Here is a 24,299-nt window from a genome sequence, read left to right as displayed (position 1 = left end):
TATTTATTTTGTGTTGCACAAATATACCGTAAATGACAACAAAAAACAAAATAGCAGAAAAACACACAAACCAACAGCAAAAAGAATAAACAAAATGATTACAGACAAGCCAAAACAATACACAGAATGAGAGAAAAATATACAAAAAGAAAACAAAAATACACATTGACTACAAAAACACATATTACATTAAAGATACAAAAACTACAACAATATACTAAAATTAGAGCTAAATATACAAAAACGACCAAAAAAACTAGACAAAAGCTTTTGTTCCTGTGTTAACGCTCAGATTGCTGATTATTCTAAATGCAGACATGAATGTTGATAATGTTGACCTTGGATCATTAAATTACAGTTTTGCAGCCCCCGCTGTAAAAAAAAAAAAAAAAAATCCAAATTGTTAAATAATGACAATACAGCATTGTCAATCCTGGGACATATCCGGTTTTACCAAAACTAATGCCAAAATTAATCTATAACCACAACAGCAATGTTTAATTTGAAAACACCAATGGAATGAATAAAGGAGTCAAACAGCATCAGTGAAGAAGAAACCACAAACTGTTTCCTGTTCATACACAAACACCTCAACACCAGCTTCGGTTACACACTCACTTTCATGTCAATCTGATGGAATGATTATTCATAATATATCCTCAGAAATGTGATCCAATAACATCAATGAATAAGTCCAACAGCACTTATGGCGGTGACACACATATTTCAAAATCTTCTCCCTGGAAGCTTGCCAAGGCAACGCATGTAACACCAAGTGATGCCTTTAAGGGTGACTTTTGGAGACAAAATGTTCCATCAATTGAACACAATCCAATGTGTCATCACATGATCTCAGATCAAATCATCAATAAAGTCACATCACGTTATTCATTTGTTTTTCATTTTCAAGTGGACACAGACTTAATTCAATCAGACTGAAAGTGTCCACATGATGCCATAGTCTTTAATCCGTTACCTACGGTCTCTGTCAGAGGTTGTTCTGGCTTTGGGACACACCGTCACTACTGATGACAAGGCATGAGCCAAATCAAGGAAGAGATTAGAAATGTTTCCAATATACTGTAACAAGTTTCAATCCACGATAATAATGGTTTCACCTTCAACTAGCGACTGTCAGATAATTAAAAACAAATGATTACATCATGTGGACAAAAAATGCTCCTTATTCCACAAACTCAAAGAATAAAAACAGGATGTGTAGTAAATCAAATTTCTTGAAAAGTTTATCAGTACTAAAAGTGCTTCATAAGTGCTCAATTAGGAAATCCTATGTAAATCAATATGAGAGAAGATAGTTGTTGTTTTTTTTCCTTTTCATTTGATTGGGTTAGAGCTTGTGACTAGGCCTGGGCAATATATCGAGATTCAAGATATATCGAGATTTCTATTTTGGCGATATAGAAAAGAAAGTGTCTACTTGTATGGTTGCCGTACGGACAACCCCCGGTGCTATTGGTACGTATTCCGAAGTACACGTACATAGCGTGTTAGGGTTAGGGTTAGGATTAGGTTACAACCAAATATCGCAACAATTTTTAGGGTTAGGGGTGTTAAAAAAAATTGATTCTGCGATAAACCGCGACATTACGTCACTTGATTCTAGGATCGATTAAAAATGCCGTACGGACAACCCCCAGTGCTATTGGTACGTTTACCGAAGTAAAAGTACGTAGCATTTTACGATTAGGTTTAGGGTTGGGGTTAGGTTATAACCCAATATCGCAACAATTTTTAGGGTTAGGGTAACAGTAAGGTTTAGTCTTAGTCATGCAACCTAAACTGACCAAATAGGGGCACTGAGTATGGATAGAATGTCGGTATACTGATACGGCAACCATAAGGATAGCCACTGCCTATGGAAAATAACAATATTGTCTATATCCATATATCGTTAATTTATACCTTATTTTGTATTAAAATGCTCATTTTAGGAGTTGCTGCTTTCACTACTGCTCGAAACAGCATGAAAAGCAATGAGATGGTTTGCTGACCTTCCCCTAAACAAGCCACACTAGAGAATTCACTCACACATGCTGTCCCTTATAGGAGAAAAAAAAGACTAAAATGGCACATATTGTGCAGCTGTTTGTTAATAAATGTGACTGTGTGGCATTTTGCATCAGCAAATTTAACCCAGAATTTGATTTTTGGTCAGACTTTGAGCTTAAAATATTCAGATTTATATCGTATGTCGCAATTGTGAGAAAAAATATTGAGATTGGAGTTTTGGTTCATATCGCCCAGCCCTACTTGTGACGCGCTTTTGGTTCTTGACCCATCACAATCAGTATCAGAAATACTTGTATAATTCCAACCAAAAGCTATTTTCATTACTATAGCTCCACAATGAAGAAATTATAGCAAGGAACGAATTATAGTCAGGAGAAAGAAGAAGCACGAGAAAAGAGACATACATTAAACCAACATTATATCAACAAGAAATTAAATACCGGTATGTACGAAAATACACAAGTAAAATCTACAAATGTACAATCCACAATTGAGTTGAGAACCAATAATTGAGGAGTTGCACTATCAACATGAAGGCAAAAGAAGGACTTCACACTAAAATATAGCAAAAAAAAAATCAAAATGTTCAAATGCTGAGTGACATTCTGGTTCCACTTGGTTCTCATCCTTTATCACTCTCTGAGCATCCTCACAGTATCCTATCTTTACTGAAACCAGATGTTGTGGGGCTTCCACAGCCAGACTTCCCTTATCAACACCACAGTGAGCTGCTGGTGACAAAGCCTCTGCCCCTGCTGGGAGGAAGGGGGTTGGTCGGCTTTAGGTGGAAACACAAGGGGAAGGATGGATTTGCAAATGTTTATCAAGATGATGTTTCTTTGTTTTCAATGAGATTGAAAACCTTCAGAAAAATAAAATAAATAAAATATTTGCTCCGACAGTATTATCTGTGCTTTTAAGTTAAAAATAAATAAATGTCACATCATTATGCAAGCATTTGGAATTTAGGGAAGTTAGATTACATGTGACAGCTGCGCACAAAGACGGAACTACAGTCACGCTTACCAAAGAAAGTGTCTATTTGTACGGTTGCCGTACGGAGAACCCCAGGTGCTATTGGTACGGTTACTGAAGTATGCGTACGTAGCTTGTTAGGGTTAGGTTTAGGTTTAGGGTTAGGCTTAGGTTAAAAGAAAATATCGCAACATTTTTTAGGGTTAGGGGTGTTGAAAAAAATTTGATTTGACGCAATATTACGTCACGCGATTCTAGGATCAATTCAAAATGCATCCATATCGATTTTATTACATTTTTTTTTTACCTTTATTTAACCAGGGAAGTCGTTTCCACTGCAGGAGACAATGTAACTGCACAAAGAAGTGCGCTGAAACCTGAGCATGTTGACCAGCTTGTGTTTTTTCAATAAAATCTAAAAAAAAAAAATAACACTAACTTTCTGCATTTATTTGTTGTTCTAGGCGTATACCTCAGTTAAGTTGCACTAAAGCCATAGTGCACTAAAGTCAAAGTTGGTTTAAAAGCCACAGGCAGATTGTATGTTATTGTTTGATTTTAAGTTGTTGGCACATGGCATGTTAAAGCCAATGTTTTGAGTGTAAAATATGCCAATAAAATATATTTCATACATAATGTTCTCATGAAGGTGTACACATTTACAGATTAGTTGTTTCTTAAGTCACACACACATATACATATATATATATATATATATATATATATATATATATATATATATATATATATATATATATATAATTTGCAATAATCACCTTGTACTTTCATATAGGGATATATCATGACCTATGTATCGGGTAACGAATGGTATCGCCAGATGCCAGGCAATACACACCCCTAGAAAGGGTTAGAGTTAGGTTTAGGTTTAGTCTTAGTTATGAGACCTAAACTGGCCAATCACTGACCTATCACGTGACCTAAACTGGCCAAATATGGGCTTTGCGTACGGATAGAATGTCGGTACATCGATACAGCGACCGTACGGGTAGCCACTACCTTTACCAAATGACAGTCTTGGACACATCATGAGAAAGTTGGTCATGCATGATAATCAATATTTACCCAGAAATCATGGAGTATAATACAAGTTTATCTTAAATTTTGCCTTTTTTTCCAAACAGACCACCACGATAATAACATCAGCGTGTCCCAGTATAAAGAGTTAGACCAGTCACATGAAATCAGAGCCACCTGTTCTACACTTAGAACTGTTCAGTGAATAAAGGACAATGGAAAATAACAAGAGGACGTGACAGAATCAATGGTGCTCTGCAGGTGTGGATCATCTATGGTGGCACTGTGGCTGGATGAAGCCTGCAGAATAACAGAGCTTCATTCATGACACAGTCTGTGTCAGAAACATGCAAAGCAATGCTTTTCCTTGGGCTGATAATGACTGCTTGAAGCTGAACGGTCATGAATATGTTTGTATTTGCAGAGCCTGTGGTCCTGTAAGCTTTCACTCTGCTTGGATTGTTTAAAACCACAGCTTTAACACACAATAGAGAGGTGTCAATGACTGCCATGGCACTCGTGGGCATGTGAAAAACCCCATATAGGATGGAAAAGGGAGCATTTGTTGTATAAAGTGTGAATTCAGTATTTTATATTCATCTGCAGCTGCCATTAAATACCTATAGCTACAACCAATAACCAGTGTTTGGAAAATAGCAGAGAGATAAAGAAATATAAAGTTAAAAACACACAGAAGTGTCACGCCAAACTTAATGTAAATTTCAGCCATTTAACGTAATGCAAAGAGTGTAAACATTGAAGGGAGAAAGTTAGTTTTATCATGTTTTTCTTTTGTCACGCGTGTTTTCTGTCATTTTGGCACAAGCCGAACGCTAAAGCACATTATACATTTTTAAGAAACGTTAAAAGTTGGCATAAAACAGACACATATTACGGGGAAAATCCAAAGGCTGCCTAAGATTGAATCTTTTTACAGTTAAGTTTGGCGCGTGGGAAGGTAGTCGGAGCCGATGATAAACTTACGGACTGGAGGAAGAGAAGTGTTCGGACATAATCCCGCTCCGTGTTCACGATTTCGTTTAAAACGCAGAGCCGGAGCCGCTGCTGTCGGTCCGAGTCTTTGACGGTGTGGATCCCGTTCTCCGGGTGTCCGTCCTCCTCGTCCATGATGGGAAGAACTCAGGTCAGTCTTCAGCCTAAGCAAACGTCTCCACGGAGGTGGAGGTGGCCACACTTGTCCGCTTTTAGTGCCGCTTCTCAGCGCATTATTACCGCTTTCCTCTGAGTGAAAAGCCACGGTGTGATGGAGGTGTGGACGCAGCGTGGAGCACGTTGGAAATACACAGAAAGTTAGCGGAGACACACCGGCACGGGGAGTGAGGGAGGGGGGGGAGTGAGAGGGAGAGAGAGAGGAGAGAGAGTAAGGGGGGTTTAAAAAAAAAAACAACGGACCCAGTTTGATCGCAAACATATGGAAGCCCGTTTCCGCCACTAAAAAAAAATAAAAAATCACCAACGAAAGTCATAATTATGAGATAGAAAGTCATAATTATGAGTTAGTAAAGTCATAATTATGAGAAAGAAAGTCATAATTATGAGTTAGTAAAGTCATAATTATGAGTTAGTAAAGTCATAATTATGAGAAAGAAAGTCATAATTATGAGTTAGTAAAGTCATAATTATGAGAAAGAAATGGAGATTTCTGGTCAGTGCCATGGGTACAGATGGATGTACCAAAAATGTTTCTATCTCATAATTATGACTTTACTAACTCATAATTATGACTTTACTAACTCATATTTATGACTTTACTAACTCATAATTATGACTTTCTTTCTCATAATTATGACTTTACTAACTTTTTTGTGTATTCTCATTGTTCTTTTCAAATTGTTTCTCTCACTTTGTGTGTATTCGTAGTAAAGTTGTGTATTTCTCTTGTTGTTTTGTGTGGATTGAGTCATTTTGTTTACTTTCATACAGGAAAGAACAAAGGATGTTGTTTTGTTTTTATTGTTTTAATTACTTTCCTTTCATTTTGTTTTGTGTGTTTTTTGTTAATATTGTGAGGTTTTGGAGTCATTTTGTGTATAGTTCTCTAATTACTGTATGTCTGTTTTTGCTGTTTTGTGAGTTATTTATTTGTCGTCCTGTGTATTTGGGGTAATTTTGTGTATATTTTTCTCATTATGTCTGTTTTTGTTGTTTTGTGTGCGAGTCATTTTAGTCTCTAAGATAATTTTGTGTATTTTTGTATATATTTCAGTTATTTATTTGTAGTCCTGTGTGTTTTTGGAGTCATTTTATGTATACTTGTGTTTTTTGTTTTTGGTTTGTGTATTCTTATTGTTCCTTTGTGTGTTTTTAAACAATTTTGTTGCTTTTTAGAGTAATTTTGTACACATAATTAGACCAAGGCCTGTGTTTGCTCCACAATATCCAAGTAATAAATGACACACATACTGATACTGTAAGTGCTGGGTTTTATCTTTCTCAATTTTGTGATATTTTTTGACATTGTTAGTAAGAAATTGCACAATTTCAGAAGACTTATGGAATCTTTTGACAATTTCAATTATAGTTTGCAATTAGAAATGCCTTTATCACAGTGTATTTGTGTGGAAAAAGGCAGGAAAATAGCAAGTCCGTGCAAATATTGTGGCGTTTTATTGAATTTGTGGGGATTTAGATATCTAAACCTGAATTATTTGGTCATTTACACAATGATTCCTATTTCCTCTGTCATTGTTACCTTCTCCTGTGGTCCAATTTGATGCTCTTAAGGGCAGATGAGGCCCCCATGCAGGCTTTAAGTCTGACACTATGGACTAGAGGAAGAGAGAGGGAGGGAGGGAGGGAGGGAGGGCGGTGGGGGTTCTCATGTCCCAGACGGACATCTGTGTATGCGGCTCTGTGCTGCCTACACATGTAAAACCATTCTAAATAATGCATATACTGCTCATCATGTGCTTCAATGGCAACACACTGTAAACCTCAGGCATCGCACACAAAGAACACATAACAATGGTTCTTCTTAGACATCACACACCATGTGACTTTGGCTTACACACACACACACACACACACACAGAGAGAGAGAGATGGTTACAGATGGAAAACACTAAACTAGGGTTTAGTGTTGTTCCGATGCCGATACCGATACACAGTTGTATAGTATCAACCGATGCCGATACATGCCGATAACGCAGTGTTTAAAAAAAAAGACATGACCTGCTTTACTTTTATTTCTAAAGAGTTGCATACTCACTTGACGTAAAATCATTGCTCTCATAACTTGGTCGGGCACTGCTTAAACCTTTGTGAAACAGGAAAAACACTAATATACAGTAAATGCAGGAGAACTTTTTTATTGCCTACTTGGTATGGCTGATAAATGAATAAACTCTTCTCTCAAATGCCAAGCACTGAGTTACGTGGTAACGCAGACACTTGCAGTGGATTCTTCTTCATTGGTGTTTGGCGGCTTCTTCTTCTGTTCGGCAGTATTGGGTATTGAAAGTAGTTAGATGCTGTAATGGTATCGGCATGTTAATAGTTAGTACTTGCCCGCACGATCGCACTTTAGAATCAAAAATGTGTATACTGCTACTCTGCCACTCACATGCTCACTTTATATTTTGTATATTTTGTATATTGTATATTTTATTATTAGTATTATAGTCTAGTATTTTAGTATTCTTAGTATTTAGTATTATTAGTTATCTTTAATTGGGAATAGTTGGGTTCTTTTAATCTACCTCTTCATTTTGTTTGCTTTTTTTTTACTGTGAAAGGGAGGACTCGCAAAATAAGATTTTCATTGTGTGGTGCAACTGTCTGGTTTTACTGTGCATATGACAATAAATATTTTGAATCTTGAATCTTGAATCTTGCCGATACCGATCCAGCCTTTTAGTGCCGGTGTCATGTACTGAGTTCACATCGTGCTGAGATTGTATATGCGCATATATGCACATGCGCACTACCGAAAAATAATTTTTTACGAAAAAAAATTAATTCATTTTTGTTTTCACGTGTTTTATTTGTTTGCTGGATTATGTTAGGGTTAGGGTTAGAATCTCAGTATGGAGGTAAACTCAGACCGTGAGACTGTATCGGGACCCCTCCCGATACTAGTATCGGTATCGGCACAACATTAGTTGTCGTTGTTGGAATCTTCTCATCACAACTGATCCATGACAGTGCTCAGCATAGATGCATATACACATTACTCTAATATGACCAATCCTTTTTCTAAAGTGTTACTATTTCCAAACCTGCAATCAAATTAAAGTTCTATTATAGTTGCTATTTATGTTATTTTCCTCACATATTGTTTTCAGCATGAGGACACCTCACATAGAAATAATAACAGGAACAGGTTCGTACTGACAGAATATGTTAGGAATGTAACCAATAAAGTGACTTGTAATCTAATTTAATTACTTTAAGACTCAAGTAATCAGTAAAGTAACAATGTTTTTTGAAGGAGTAATTAGTCATTTCAGCAAGTTCATTTTGTCTTTTTTTAACTACATGTTAAGGTTTCTTTTATTCAGACAAGTTTATTTCAGGAAATGTCATCTCCTGACATGTTTTGACTGTCGACTGTCAGTCTTCCTCAGAGGTGGTTGCTTTGATGTATCCCTAAGAGTTATTTTTAAAAAAATGCATCAAAGCATCTTCTGATGGCTTTCATGTGTCCTTATGAGTTCTTCTTTCTGGTAACATTTCCTGAAAAAAACTTGTTTGAATAAAGCAAACCTAATATATATGGAGTAATCTGTAATCTGTAATCAGATTATTGTGGTAACACTGGTGCTAAGCGATTCAACTGATATCTGTTACTGTTTTATGCTAGTTGAACCTTTACATTTAATTATTCATTTGTGTGGAGCGTTAATGGTGACATGGCTCATTTTTCTGCTCTGGGTCAGACTGGACCATATATGACCCCTGAACTAAAAAATGACAAACCAGGTTTGGAATAATCCCATGAACCAGTTGTACAACATTTAATCTGGATTAAAATGATCCAGATTTAGAAATCCCGTTTCCTGCCATCCAGGATCAGGAAATCTGTTTTACTTTCACTCTGGTTTTTCAAATTGGATCACCTCGAGTTTTTAAAATGTCCTAATCCAGATTAGCACTGCTCTAAAAATGTCACAAATTAGTTAGGTAAGAAATAAATACCACTATTGATATATATCCCAATTTTATTAACCATAACATTTTGGATGCTTTGAAGACTAAATTCAATGAAAATGCTAAATAAATTAAAAAAAAACAAAAAAAACTCAGTATTCCTCTTCAGATGAATGGGAGATTAATATTGAAGAGTCCATTTTAGAATTTATGTTTATTTATTTTTGAATCAATATACATGAATAAGTGTTAATTTTCTTTTATTTGTTGTTCAAACTATTTTTGGGCAATCATTTCATAAGGGACAGATCAGTTTTACTTTATTTTTATTCTATACTTCATCACTGTTATGTTTAAACAAGTTTGAAATATTATCTGTATCATTATTTAAATGATACAGATGTTTTAATATTTTATCTTTTTGTTTTTTTAATACTGAACTTTCCTTCTGAATTTTTTAAATTTAATAATAATAATGGCTTGGATTTCTATAGCGCTTTTTTCGAGGAGACTCAAAGTGCGTTACAGAAACCATTATTCATTCGCTCTGGGGCACACTGACAGAAGCGTGGCTGCCATTTCACCCCTACGACCCCTCTGACCAATGTGGGTAAAGTGCCTTGCCCAAGGACACAATGACAATGACTCGGATAGAGCGGGATTTGAACCCCCAACCCTTCGGTTACTGGACGACCCTCTCTACCATTGATCCACAGACAGTGTTTATTAATTAATTTAGCTAAACCCTTGAAACCCAATCCCTGGGTGGATCAAGGTTATCCAAATCCTACTGAAAAGTGTTGAACACAAACAGAATTTATTTATTTTTTTTTTTTTGTCTATTCATCCTCAGAGGATACAGTCAATGTTGACATAAAAGCATCAGTCATCACACATTTGTCAATCTCACTTCCTGAAAGTCAATGCTCTATAATGGTGGAACCATGTGTGCTCTCCAGTTATCAGTTCTAATCTCTAATCCAGTTTACATTTTACATTAGAGACTATTGGTTCTGTCAGTGAAGACAGTCGTGGCAAAGTGTTTCATTATAACATCTATTAGGATGAACTTAAATACTGTAGATATGTTGAACTTTTGTTCTGTCTAATCAAAATGACGTTTGAAAGATCTGTAATGATGAACCCCAGATGTAGGCAACTGGCGGCCCGTGGTCCACATGCGGCCTCACCCATTCACACACCAGACAGACAGACAGACAGACAGACAGACAGAGCTGCCATGCAAGGCGCTAGTTGAGCATTGGGAGCAACTTAGAGTTCAGTGTTTTGCCCCTGGGCACTTCGACACATACTGTAGACATGTATAGCATTGAGATCGAACTCCCAACCCGTCGATCAGAAGACGACCCCTTCACAGAGAGAAATTAGAGCATAATATAGTATATAATATAATTGAAGGTTTTCACGGCGCAGCATCCATCGCGTCATCAACCCGGAAGTCGCCATTTTGGAGATAAAGCAGCAGGTCTACAAACAGCGCACAGACAAGAAAGTCCCCAAATGTCGAGACGAAATGATGAACTATTGCCAAGTTTTTGGCTGTACCAATCAGTCAAACAGTGAGATACATTTGGAATTTTATAGATCGCCAAAAATCATAACAGATCAGGGAGAACAATCTCACAAGTGATCAGAGGAAAGGAGGGGCTTGTGGCTAGCAGAGCTAAACCAGGTCAAAAAGTTGACCTTTTACTTGATTTCTTGTACATTTTAAGTGTGATTAATGAATACAGAGGAGATAAATGATTCAAACTTCCAGAGATTCTTTATTAGTTTAGAATTACAAACAGGAATTAAATTCGCTGTGTTGGACAATGGCGCCCTCTAACGGTGAATGAATGAAGTGCTGCTGCAGGAATAAAGCAGGGCTCAAACTCTTGGTCTTGTTTGTATTACATCTCTTAAATATAACATTTTAGTGGGTGTTTTGTCTTCTCCCGCCCTGGTCTCACAGTCTGCGTCTCCTTTAAGAGGAAACAATTATTTCTTATAATATAATACATATGACATATTAGTGTCAGTCAGAACATTCTTGTATCCTATCATCTAGTTTTTTTGGGTTATATGCACAAGTTAGTTATCCTTAACTTCTTGTATTTTTTCACTACAAATAAAACATGTAAACATCTGAGGGTGTGCTGTGGTATCTGACCTTTTAATAGTTTTAATAGGAGTTCAGAATATTTTATTCTGCAAACGCTTCACTTCATTCTAATCTGATCAATTGGGAGAAAATCTATCCAACCATCTATTTTCGGTCAGTGTATGTTTTGGTCATCGAAAAAACAAAACAAAAAACAAACGGTTATTTGATTTTTTGTTTTCAAATTGAAAAACTAGAATGGAAATTCAAGGCATATTTATTAGGGATGTCCCGATACAACTTTGTAATTTCCGATATGATACCAATATTGCAGCCACAATTTTTTTAATTCCCAATATTTTTGCTTAAAAAAAAAAAAAAAATTATAATTTTTGTTTTCAAAGTGAACGGACGTGTTTTATTTGATTATTGAATTATGTTAGGGTTAGGGTTATAATCTCAGTACGGAGGTAAACTCAGACCGTGACAACGGGATTAACAAACATTTAAAAAATGGTTGATTTTACATTTTTGTTTCTAAAACAAACAAAAAAAAAACAGCAACACCAGAAGACAAAAATAAACATAAAAAAAAACCAAAAAAAACTCCCGTTTTTCATTATCGTGAGGTCAGAAGTTGTTCTTTTCAAAATAAGAGCACATGTACAAGAACGTTTTGTGTTCGGTGCAAAATCTCCTCACGTCTTGCAGAAAAAATCTCTTCCATTCCCACTTCTGTGCAATATATTTGCAGCGATTTCTGCAGATGACAAGCCAATTGTTTTGTTATTCAAAAATATTTGGAGTGCGTCTCCAAAGACATTTTAAAAAGCAGGGAAGATATAGAAATAAATAATTCATACATAATGGCGCCAGAAAAAGAGCAGAGTCCATATGTGCTCTTATTTTGAAAAGAACAAATTCCAGTAGAAATTTTTTTTTGACCTTTGTTTATCCCTTCTTGAACCTGAATCAAATACCTACTCGTTTTTTGATTTTCATTTCTGAATGGAAAGTTAAATGACCAAAACATACATTGACCCATTTTGAAACCCACTCGCTCCTTTTCAAGGTCATGGGGTCATTAAAGTGTTTTAGGGATCAACTTCAATTGTGACGCTGCCTTTTTCATACTAGCATACAGCATCTGTTGGTCGGTACCATCTAAATAACAGAGAACTGGCATCAGTTCAGGTCCCATCCCTATGATTGTATTGTTACTGCTGTATAGTTACAAGATCATTGAGATAAAAGTGTCTTCATACCCTTTAGGTTCTATGAATCCAAGATCTAAATCCCAGTAACCATTGTTCACATGGAAAGAATTCCAACAAGTTATTAGAAAATTGGACAAAATCCCAGTTTGAATGTTGTTTTTCTTCTATTTATCTATGTTTAACCTGTGGTCCTCTATTCGTCATTGCATCGTACACTCGTTTGCCCTCCTTTTGAGAGAATCCATATTTTCTATTTTATCTAATTGTATATAATGATTAAATAATAGGGCTGAATAAAAATACATAGGTAAAAAAATAAATAATGTCTTGATTTAATTTACAGGGAAAAAAGACATGAATGTAAGTGATAAAATGATTAAAACAGAGGAGAGGAAACAGAACAACAGAGATGGAAACAATCTGAGCATCAATACAGGAAATAAAGTATTTTTTTGTGTGGTCGTTGGTGTTTTGTCTGTTTTTGGAGTCATTATATAGGTTGTTACCGTAAATTTATTTCCTTTTTTCTCTTTTGATGAATTTGTTTTTTTGATTCATATTGGGTTCGTATATGTGCCAATTAAGCTTCTGTCAGTATTCCAGAGGGCACATGTGGCTACATTGTAACTTACCACCACGGGTATGACTGAAGTGAATAAATAATGGTGCATCTGTAATGCGCTTTTTGAGTCTCGTGAAAATATAAATCGCTATCTGAATCTAAGCCACTATTATTAAGTTGTCATATTTTTAACATTGCAATGTGGCTCCAGAAGTTTGTTTCTTTCAGAGTTGTGTCGTTTTATGGGTTTGCTATTTTTTTTTTTTTAACTCAGTCCTTGTGAAGTCCAAAATATACCCAAATTTTGTGTGTATTTACTGGGGTGTTGTGTATCCTCTGATAGTCATTGTATATAATTCACTATGCACAAAACACTTTATATTTGACTTTTCTTTTTTTACCTTGTACATATTTTATTATTTTTTAAATTATAATTATTGTTACTATACTTTTCTCTTTATTTGTTTTTGTTTTTTGTGGTATCCATTGTGGTGAGCAAAGTAGAAATTTAATTGTGCAGGGAAACATGTTTCTTTACTGTGCACATGATATTAAACACTTTGAATTTTGAATTGTGCGTCCTAATTCTGCTGTGGCCTTTTGGTAAGTAATCAACCTTTTTATATATATATAAATAAAGTGTTTGAGGGGCCAACGGCCAACCGGCTGTATTGACAGTTTAGTGCTTTTATCTTTAGAACTGGTGGTTCCTGCTCTGGATTGGATTCCAAGTGGTGTTTTTTTTTTCAGTTACAGTTCACATTTCAGCACCGCTTCAGGGCACAGTCACACACTGCTGTGACTAGACTTGAGCATTAGAGCATAATCTACCTCATTTAAATGAAACCAGAGCACTGTTTGGCCTCAAGTCACTTTTCTCCAACTTCATGTGCAAATATTTACAACAGAAAAACTGAAATGTCAGCAAATAATGAGGGGCAACGTAGAAAAACAGGTGAAATTTTATCACACCCTGTGGGAAGTAACAAAGAAGATCAGAATGTCAATAATAATTTTAATTGCATGTTACATTCAAAACCCACTGCGTAATCCTCACGCATAATTGCATCCACTCATACATTTTATATCAACTCTGATATCCCAGATGAGAAACAGACGACCTGCTCATATATTTACACATCATCTTTAGCTTTTGTACATGGCAAATCTTTAAATATGACCAAATATCAGAGGAGTAACGGGATACAACATGTGACTGATTGTATACAGTTCTTTTGAAGCGTGTTTGCTGCACTTTCCCTACAGAAAAAGGCGAGTGTGTACAGCACTGTCGTAAAAAGTGAGCATCGATTCGACGTTACTGCTTACAAACCTTACAAAGTTGCTTCTTTATTCATTTGTCAAACAAATCTATTCCTTCAGCAGTTTTTTCTTTCCTTCCAAAACACACAAAAGTACAAACAGACATGTAAAGAAGCCAAATGACAGTAGAAAATAACTGAAAATGTGCTCAGTGCATTAAGACTTGCCAAAAACATATGAAAAACTTTGATATGTTTGTGATATTCGAGCATTGGGACAAATTAATTCTCATCGTCGGAAAGAGAAGTGGGACAGGGCTTGGGTCAAAAACAAAATATAGTGATTAAAGAGGGTGAAATAATGATAATGCCCAACAAATACAAAAGTGGGATTCTAGGTAAAAATTGCCAATTATTTAGCTTGTTTCAGAGTCGTTTGATCTTTGAATGCATCGTAAGGGTTTTGTTTGAAGGGAACAAGACACATAAAACTGTGTCATGATTCTGTTGGTGTTCCACATCTAAACGTAGAATGGTATCAAAAAATGAGGCCAGCAAACAAAAAGTGAGTGCACAACTCCATCAGCATCATAACTGCTCTCACCGTCAGTAAAATCAGGCCACGCACTGCTGTACATCACCTTACTGCGTGTTTTATAATTTAGCCACACATGCTAAATATGTAATGTGGCATGTGCACAATTCCTCTGTAGTCAACCATGCAGGGAAAAGCTTTACATTGACTGACTGATGGGAAAGACACTTTGGCTTTCGTCGTGCTAATGCTAACTAGCATGAGAAATATTTATCCCAGGTAGAACTCTCTCTGTGGCCATTTGTACAAAAGTAACTTCTGTATGAAAAACCTCTGCTTATTTTTTTAGAACATGACCACACATAAATGAATGTCATATCCTGGAATATTCCTATTAGATTTGTCCCTTTTGTAGTTAATTAAATATGAAAACCTTCAGGACAGACTCTTGTTAAGCTTCTATTTAAAACATCTAATGTTTCTAAACATGAGCTGTACTTTTGATGGGAATACCGAAGAGAGGGAATATTACTTCCCCGAAGCATGATGTGACCGCAGGCAACCATTGACGTAAGATATCAAGACTTTTGTTGATGCTAACCTTCTTGGACAGTCATGTTTGAATAGAAAAATCATTGTAAGATGAGTTTTAAATTACATTTATTTTTAGAATGGACTGGATGGACTTAAATCTAGTTAATTCTGACAATTTATAAGAGAGCTGCTTTGAAGGGTTAACTCATTTCTACATGAGTCATATATAAAGACTTTTACATAGCTCGCATCTTAATATCCAATGGTTACAATCTTTACATGTCTGGCCTGGAGGGGTCTTCTGTAGCGCTCATGCTACCTCACATCTAAAATATTTTAAAGGAGCTTTGAGGATAGAATTCAAACCTAGAAGTAACTGACTGGAGATACCACATACAGTAACTTTGTTTTTTTGTTGTTCATTTAAATTGTCAAAGCAGTGATCTTCTATAGTAGCAGGAATGTGTGGCTATTTCATCTAAAAACCAACAGAAAGCCTTTCCCTGGCACGGAACTCATGATGTCAACCCAATCTTTGAAAGCACAATGCATACATCAAAGAGCAATGCAATAGTTTGAAAGAAAACCTTTATGTACTTCTGCGAGTAAAACTTTCAGTCTTGATATAGACACTGAGCATTACTTAGACTCATCAAAAAGGGCAAAACTTGTGTTCAAATACCATGTGTATAATGGTTTGTACGGTCTTTCGCTGTCTAAACAGGCGAACACATGGCCATGCTCACACACACACATACATACATACGGTGTAGGGACAGTCGTAGTACAAAATGGGCTTTGTTACGATAATCACATATAGCTGTCCTGTTATGGGCCATTAGGAATATATATAACAAGCAACAACACTCAGTCAGTGTCTCAGTCAGCTACTGCCAAAGGAACGTTATTACAAGGAAGACTAGAGCAGGTGCCTGAAATATTTCGACACAAATCTGTTGACAATATAAGTGAAACCCCTTATTTGTTGTCTTACAGCCACTTAATGTGTTCATAAAGCTGTCGGACAAAAACAAAAGAGTGTCTCTGCATTTTGAAGACAACTCAGTATTAGCCACTTGGATGACAGGATTCTAAAGGAGAACCTTACAAGTTCAAAAAGGCCAGCAGCAAAACTGTTAGCTTGCAGTCAAAGTTCAGCAGAAACTCTTTAGATGATCAGCTGTGCCGTTTGGATCCCAGTGATCGGCTGTAGTTCAACATTTCCACCGTGGCAGGATTTTTGACACTTTGATCTCTGAGTCAAAGGCAAACAGTGTTGATAAATGTATTCATATAAATAACAAAATAGCACAGTATAAATATAAAGATTCTGGGTGAGTGTGTATGCATGCAAAGCCATCAGTGGTGTGTGACTGCTCAATAGAAGGGACATGTTCATGTGTGCGTGCATTTGTGTGTATGAGCCAGTGTAAGGACAAAACTTGTTAGGGTTGAAGTTTTCCCTCCCCCAACTCGTGGAAGAGCGAGGTGTAAAACTCCGGCTCCAGCTGCTTGTTGCGGTAACGCTGGACCATCTCAGTTATTTTCTGCTTCCGCCTGACATGAGGCGGGTTGTAAAAGTCACTTTCCAATCGTTTACGTCTGCACACGTTGATCACAGTTTGACGCACAAGGAAGCCTGGGAATAGTCACACACAAAACATGTCATTACTGTATACTGTTTTCTTTGTGACCATTGATATATCCTGTAATCCGGTGTGTTTGAGGGATAAAAAATTCCAGGTGATTAAAAATTGTAAAAAAAAAAAAAAAATAGCTTTAAAATGACCTATGCATTCTTTGTAGAATTTAAAGGTCCAGTATTATGCTATTTTTCACTTATCTCCATTTGTTCTAAGAACCTCAACAACATAGTATTTGAGGTTTATTTTCCCAATCTTGCCCGTTTTCCAGAGTTTTAGCCCTCTGAAAAATCACTTGCTGAGCAATTCTAAAAAAAGGGGCTGTTTAGGAGCCTACTTATGCATATTCGTGAGTGGGCGTGTCATAGACACAGACTTCATGCCTCACTCTTGCGAGGGGGATTAGTGATCACCAAAGCAATATTCTCTTGCTATTCACACACTCTTGTTATTGTTTTCAGCCAAAAAAAACTACACAATACAGTAAAACACATGGCTATTTAATGTGAGTCAGACAAACACTGTTTCAAGATGTGTGTGCGCCGTGCAGCAGCAGCAGTAGTTTAAATCAGCTTCAAACACTTACCGGAGCTGCTACATCGCTTTCTTGTCATCATCTACACTACTGATTACAGGACTAGTCCATTCAAGGTGATAGTCCACTGTTTTGTCCAACCGCTGTGTCGCATTGGGTCACAAACACGTCAGATCATCTCAAAGGCGACACGAGACACAAGGTGATAAAACGGGTACTAAAAATACTAATGATTGTAACCCCTGCTGTGAAATAACAAGAGAAGGAGTAAACAGGACTTTTTCAACTTTGGCCCTCTGAATGAGGCTAAAGGAATGTATATCACTGTAGCAAAACCATTATAAAGTGATTTTTCATAATACCGCCCCTTTAAAAAAAAATTCAACAGTGCTATCTGTTGGCACTGCATGCATGTAAATAGTAGGTTTTCTTTTTATAAACAATCTCAAAGCTAAAGAAATGAAAAGGGATGGCCGGTATTATACACTACCTGTTCGGACTAAGACCATGCTAGTTGCAACATGTTTAACATTGAGGTGGTAGCGGAGACTAGAAGAGCTCCGGTAATTGGCAAACTTTTTCTTGCACATTTTGCACACTTTGGTAAAAAAAATAACTAAAATGAAGGCCCACGAAGTACAAAAACAACTTCTCTTCAGGTTGTCCCGTTTCTTGTGCCATGGTCTGTGCATCAGCATTATGGTTATACCAGAAACTTGTGCGATGAGAAAAGTTCTGAGCTATTTGGAGAGCAAAATAAATAAATAAATTAAAAGTAACCTTAACCTTTAATTTTCTTTGAGATATAGAATGTGACCTAAAATTAGGTTGGGGGAAGGGGTGCCTATATATCTGTATTAATTAATATCGGAAATGTAGTGTTGGACCATATCGGCATATTGGATATAAGCAACAAGGTAATGTCAAACATCTCTAGTATGAAACCACGAAACAGTTTTGGTTATTAGCCTAATTTATCCCTCCATGAAACCAAAACATCATACAGGAATAACTTAACTCATGTGGAGCTCACGTGGACTATTTAATGATAAATGGACTTGATTTATTGAGCCACATTCACTAGTTCACACCCACAATCACACACCAATGGTGACATTGTTTAGAGGCTCAATTATTTAATACCCATTATTAATATTCCGAATGCATTAAGATGAATCCATTGGTTTTTCTGATGAATCATAAAGGAAGTGTGGTGTCTGTAAAAGAGTGAGTAGAGCCATTAGAGGGTTTACCTAGCGCTCTGCGGCTGACCACCATGCCATCGACCACTGGGATCACCATGCCAAACTTGCCCACAGCTCCATGCAGTCGGAGCCTGAACAGTCCCGTCTTCAGAGGATGAATGAAGATCAGAGGAACATCCTTCTCTAGTAACCCTGACCTGCAGCAGCAACAATAATGGAAAATGAAGGAAGGCGGCTCAGTAGAACAAAGAATGTTGGGACACAATCTACGCTGAACAAAATATTTCCAGTTTGAGGGTAACGAGCTGTATTGACACCAATAAGATCAAAACAAATTAAGAGAGAGGAGCTCTTGTTTGCACCTGAAAAAAAAACCTGCTCACTAGTCACTACAGTGTCCACTCTGACTGAGCAGATATATAGTAGGGTTCTAACCAGCGCTGTTGACCGTAGGGGCCCCCAAAGTAATTTTTCTCCCCTACGGAACAATAGCGCCCCCTACGTTCAGTTTTCAGCAACATGGGGGGATTTTCTGTTGTTTTTTTTATTCGGTACTGTTGTAATAATTGTTGCACACTCAGACACAAAAGGCACTTCCAGGCGTGCACGGGTTGTTTAAACTCTCTCTTTAATCTCCATAATGAAGAAATACATACATAAGCCGCACCGTCAATTTAATACAGGCGATCTGCTCGGATGCCCCTGTCTTTACCCGAGGACCTAGTGGACCCCTGCCGCCACTTAGCTGCCCCCGATGCTGCCTGCCCTGTGTACTTACTCCGCTTGGTAACCATAATTACCATCCAATCTAAACAGTGCTTCAACCAGACGTAGTGTGTAGCGCACATGAAGCTGCTCGTCATGTTTCTAAATCACGGACATAAATACCGTCTGATTGAAACATGTTTGGGCTTAAAGAGACATCGTCTTAATTCTGGTCGGACATGTTTTGGCCGTGTTCTCTCGTGCCAGGTCTTCTTTTTTCGGCATGATTAAATGTGTGCATTCTTTGTGCGTTTAAAAGCGGGTCTTGGAATCAGTCTTTTGAATAAAATATTATTTCTTGTAACAAATTCAACAAATAACTTTTAGCTTTAAGGTAATGCTGCAACCAATATAAAAAAGAAAACAAATCCAAACCCAACTTTAGCTTTACTTCACTAAATTTGGCCCACAGACAGTTATACATTTTAAAAATGTCCGCACCAATGGCGGTTGCTCATGCGCCACGTGACCCCCCGATCCTGTAAAAATTCCTGGTGAGAACCCTGCATAGCAACAACCGGAAAACACACAGCATGGAAGTGGACGTACGAGAGGAAGGAATGATGGTGGTCTTGAAACTATTTTTGAATGAAAAATCCCCGCACGCGCGCACACATAAATAATGAACAAGTTTAATATTAATGTTTGTGGGCCCAACCTGTTTTGGAGCCAATTTTTGGGAAAAACTCCCTCTTAACACACCTCAGACCACATAATAATCTTACAGTACAAGGTATAAAATAATCTGGTGTTTGCCATAAATTTGGGTCTGAAAATAAGGCATTTTGCTCTGTGTCTGTCTGCAGGACATAAAGAATTGTTAGAAATAAATCAGACATAAACGCACAATTTGCACACAACTACAGCTACACATTCTTGGTTGGTTTTTAATTACATTACATTTAATCACATTTTTTCCAAAGTCAGTTTTTAAGGCACTGTTTTTCAATCTTGGGGTCGTAATCCCATTTGGGGTCAAGTGGAATTTAATTAGGGTCATTTGAAATGTTTAGTAATTGATTAAAAAAATGTCCTGATTAAAATTATATGGTATGAAGTTTTTCTGTAATTACTATTCTTTTCTAAACAAAAAACACAATCTTAAACTTACTTAAACATAAATCTAGGTCAAATAAAATGCAGTATAAAATATCTAAGCTGGCACAACTTTCCTACACAGCTGCATGATGACACCTGCACCAGTCAGATGTGTTGCACCAGAGATCTAAAACCTGCAGGATTGCAAACCGCCAGGACAGAGTTTAGACACCCATGATCTAATAAGATCTCATTCTTCTCAAGTTGAATGGAAAGCACATTAAAGTCACTCACTACCACCTTCATGTGGAATGATGTGGAATTGCACCATGAATAGGTCAGTGTATAATGACAATGCCTTTGAATTTGGTCTCAGCTTTAGTCTTCAGACAATAAAAATATGTAGTATATCTAACTTTTCAATTTTAGTTCAGTTCTTAGTCCAATTAAGTCAAAAAGGCTTTTAAGTCCTCCATGGATTTATTTAACAAAAAATACTTCTACTTATGACTTCTACTGGACCGGTCTTGATAATTCTAACTCCCCATACACATTTGTGATTTGCTCATGTAACATTTTGTCAAACCCCATCTTAAGATGGACAGACAAAAGGGGTTTATTTATTAGTAGATACCGTCATTTCCAGACTATAAGCTGCTACTTTTTCCCATGCTTTGACACAGCCTAAACAATGACGCGGCTAATTTGTGGATTTATTCCGCTTTTCAAGCTTCATGCCGCCAAAAATTGAGCTCAGTCACATTAGACCAGGTGGACAATGAAACGGTTTGTATTAAATCGGATTCTGAGGCTGATTGTTCTGATCTCCGTCACTGTCTGTCCATCCTTCTTATGTAAGTTTCTCAGTCTGTATCTAGGCTGTTTTGATCTGTGCTCCGTCTATAGTAAAAGTTAGCCAGTTTGTAATAGAAAGAAACAATTAATAGCATAAAGTCAATAAATCACCACGTTGGATTTGTTTAAAAGCGATAGTGTCCGTATTCTGACTCAGAGTCCGACTCGCTCCGCGGTGGTTCACGATAAGAAGAATGGACAAAGTGGTGTATCAGTCTGCTTACAGTGCGACAGTGAGGAGGAGATTTCATGTGGAGAAGGAAACTTATCAGTTGAAACACGGAAATCTCTGTGAAACCTAACGGAGTACAGCAGCCCCCCTACCTGCCAGTTCTGATTGGCCGAGTCATTTGAAGAGCACCCTCATGAGCCAATAGAGTGCGGCCTATGTGGCGACGTGGCCTTTGTGTGAATTTTTCTTAGAAAATTGCAAAATTAAGGGAATGCGACCAATATAGCGGTGCGCTTTATAGTCTGGAAATTACTGTTTTTTTTCTGTTTTTAAGTGCATTTTGTTTCATTACATGTTTCTTCATAAAAATATTTTAGTCATTTGCTTTACTTTACATTAGGTTTGAAAAAGTGCTTTGAAAGTCATCTTAACCATACCTGCAGGAAGTGCTGTTGCTCATGCTTGCTTCTAAGCCGGTGCTGGTTTCTGCCAGAAGATCCGACAGCGGGAAGTTCTCTACAAGTGGACAAAAAAAATAAAAATTTTAAGACCACACGAGAAGAATAGGCTGCTATTTTTTTCCAAAAAGAGGGTGCCTACCGATATCATCAAAGCGTTCCACCCAAACGACAAACACTTTGGTCTCGGGGCCCAGTTGGGGAAATGACTTTCCAGCAGATGATCTCTTGGTCTTCACTAATGGACTCAGCTGCAAAATACAAGATATAGAGAGTGAAAGGAGTTCCTGTTTGCACACACACACGCACGCCAAAGTTTACCCTTTTGGCAGACTCCAGGTTTTCTGAGTGGTTGGGGAACAGCTCTAGTGTGAGGTTGGCTTGTTTAGGCACACCAGGAATGAGGTCCGTGTCTGTGTCCACAGTAGAGTCGCTGTGTATCGATGACTCCTCTGTCAAACACCAAAGAGCCTGTGGTTACTGTTTCTGCCCTAAAATTGCCAATGTTTGATTGCAGAATCTGTGAATTTATTGCGAAGAACACTGACCAGAGTTTTCTGTTAGAGATGGTACGACAAAGGCAATCTCTGTCAGAGCGTCTGCGTAGTACAAAACTTTCTTCTCCCCGTTGAACACGGACCCTCCAGTGTCCTCAGGAGAGAACGGCTCCTCTACAAAACATACTTTCAGTTACTGCTGACGTTCAATGTGCACTAATGCTTTGGATGCTATGATGTAAGCCAGCTGTGGTGCTGTGCAGCTCACCTGTTGGTTGTATATCATTGCTATCTGAGCAGGAGTTCAGTGACCAGCTGGTGTCTAGGTGTCCCGTCCAGCCAGGGTGTCGTCCTACATCTACAGGCCAGCCCAAAGACAAGAGGAACTCCAAAAAGTGCGGCTGAACGCTGGCTGATGACTCCACATTTCTTAGAATCTGAAAAATGACAACAAAGACATTAACATTCAAATACTCATTAAATCATCCAGGATTTCTTTCTATTTTTCCAATTTTTAATAAATCTTCTCTCTCCCAAAGAAAACCTGAGCAACTTCATCTGTAGCACCTCCAAAGTTCACAGCGGCATTCACTCTTGTCTGATAAACCTTCATTTGCTTTGACCTCTCTCACCTCAGGGCTGCTCTTCTGTCCAGCCCTCACATAGAAAACAAAGACAGTATCAAAAGGTCGACAGGGAAGCAGGTCCAAGTAATTGATATCATCAAAAAACCCAGGCAATGAGGACTCCAGACCAATCAGATGAGGAGGTAGACGACTGTTGTTGGGTTCCTATCAATGACAGAAAAATAGCAGTATGTATGTGTGTATATATAAATATATATAATACACTGTTCAGGATATTGGGGAAGGTCAAGTCAGAATAAGTTTCTTTTGAATGTTGTTTAAAAACTGCAACAGAACTGAAGTCCGCACTCAAATGTGAACATTTTAAATCCAGGTTAAAAACTAATTTTCTCCATTGTCTATGTCGGATCCTTTACTGCTTTTACCATTGATTTTGAAACCCTGTTTAAATGTTTGCTTTTTAACTTTTAATGTTTTAAATCTTGCAATGTTTGATTTTATTTTAGGTAGAGTTAAAGCGCATTGAGTGGCCTTGTGAAAAAAATGAGCAATACAAAGAAATATGCTATGTTGAAAAGAAAAGTTAATTTCTAATTGAAAAACAAAACTAAAATTTTCTTTGGTAGAAAGGCTCTGTGATCTCTGCAAAATAAGCCAATGTTTTTTTTAAAAAAAATGATTAAAAGTTTTCATAATTGCTAGGACGTTCCTATGTGGTTTACTTGCAAACAAAACTAAAGCTGAATACAGTGTGAAAAAAGAAAAACACTACAGTCCTCTGAAAGTCACAAAATACCAGTATAGTAGAATTTAAGTTAACCTGTGGATGAGGTAATTATTCAAGGCCCTTATTTTCAAAGGCAGATAATATCGTAGATGTTTGGAGTTTAGGGAAAAAGGTTGGTCAGTTTAACGTGACGCTCATATTTTATTTTAGCATTCTTTCTTCGCATTTTTAAGATTGGCACGTGAAGTTGCAACATCAAGTGTACCTGTATTAGTCTATTAGATCTCATTAATACTGTGGTAGAACAGATACTGCAAGTAATCATTATTGTTTCTGGTGTGACAACGATATCTTAACACAGTGGTTCCCAAACTTCTGTCACTTCCTCCTTTGAAGTATAAACATGTTAAGCCAGAAAGTGGTGTGACTTTTCTAAAACACAATGTTATATTT

The 24,299-nt window shown here is 37.1% G+C and overlaps 3 protein-coding genes across 4 annotated transcripts in view; 1 reads left to right on the top strand and 2 right to left on the bottom strand.

The window, feature by feature from the left end:
- LOC114466902 (phosphatidylinositol 3,4,5-trisphosphate-dependent Rac exchanger 1 protein-like) overlaps nt 1-5,363 on the bottom strand; it is a 121,325-nt gene extending 115,962 nt beyond the window's left edge. The window contains 1 exon segment of the mRNA XM_028452772.1: nt 5,026-5,363. Within this exon segment, the coding sequence (XP_028308573.1) occupies nt 5,026-5,169 (144 nt within the window). The 5' untranslated portion in view covers nt 5,170-5,363.
- A 1,157-nt stretch (nt 5,364-6,520) lies between these two features.
- LOC114467176 (ral GTPase-activating protein subunit beta-like) overlaps nt 6,521-24,299 on the top strand; it is a 30,624-nt gene continuing 12,845 nt past the window's right edge. The window contains exon 1 of one of the 2 annotated variants that reach the window (XM_028453275.1): nt 6,521-6,530. The gene's annotated coding sequence lies outside the window, so the exon portion shown is untranslated. Of the gene's footprint in view, nt 6,531-11,719; nt 11,725-24,299 lie in introns of those variants that run through there. The other variant, XM_028453276.1, reaches the window with a different exon arrangement.
- The window catches only part of LOC114466642 (ral GTPase-activating protein subunit beta-like), an 11,914-nt gene continuing 1,649 nt past the window's right edge, over nt 14,035-24,299 (bottom strand). Inside the window, exons 2-9 of the mRNA XM_028452237.1 lie at nt 23,165-23,323; nt 22,801-22,969; nt 22,584-22,706; nt 22,357-22,487; nt 22,178-22,286; nt 22,015-22,093; nt 18,796-18,944; nt 14,035-17,003 (exon numbers count right to left, since the gene is read on the bottom strand). Of these exons, the coding sequence (XP_028308038.1) occupies nt 16,810-17,003; nt 18,796-18,944; nt 22,015-22,093; nt 22,178-22,286; nt 22,357-22,487; nt 22,584-22,706; nt 22,801-22,969; nt 23,165-23,323 (1,113 nt within the window). The 3' untranslated portion in view covers nt 14,035-16,809. The remainder of the gene's footprint in view (nt 17,004-18,795; nt 18,945-22,014; nt 22,094-22,177; nt 22,287-22,356; nt 22,488-22,583; nt 22,707-22,800; nt 22,970-23,164; nt 23,324-24,299) is intronic.

Source organism: Gouania willdenowi, chromosome 7 (genome assembly GCF_900634775.1).
Source record: "Gouania willdenowi chromosome 7, fGouWil2.1, whole genome shotgun sequence".
NCBI classification, from domain to species: Eukaryota; Metazoa; Chordata; class Actinopteri; order Blenniiformes; family Gobiesocidae; genus Gouania; species Gouania willdenowi.
Note: the sequence above shows the minus strand (reverse complement) of the source record. Positions and strands in the feature narration are given on the sequence as shown.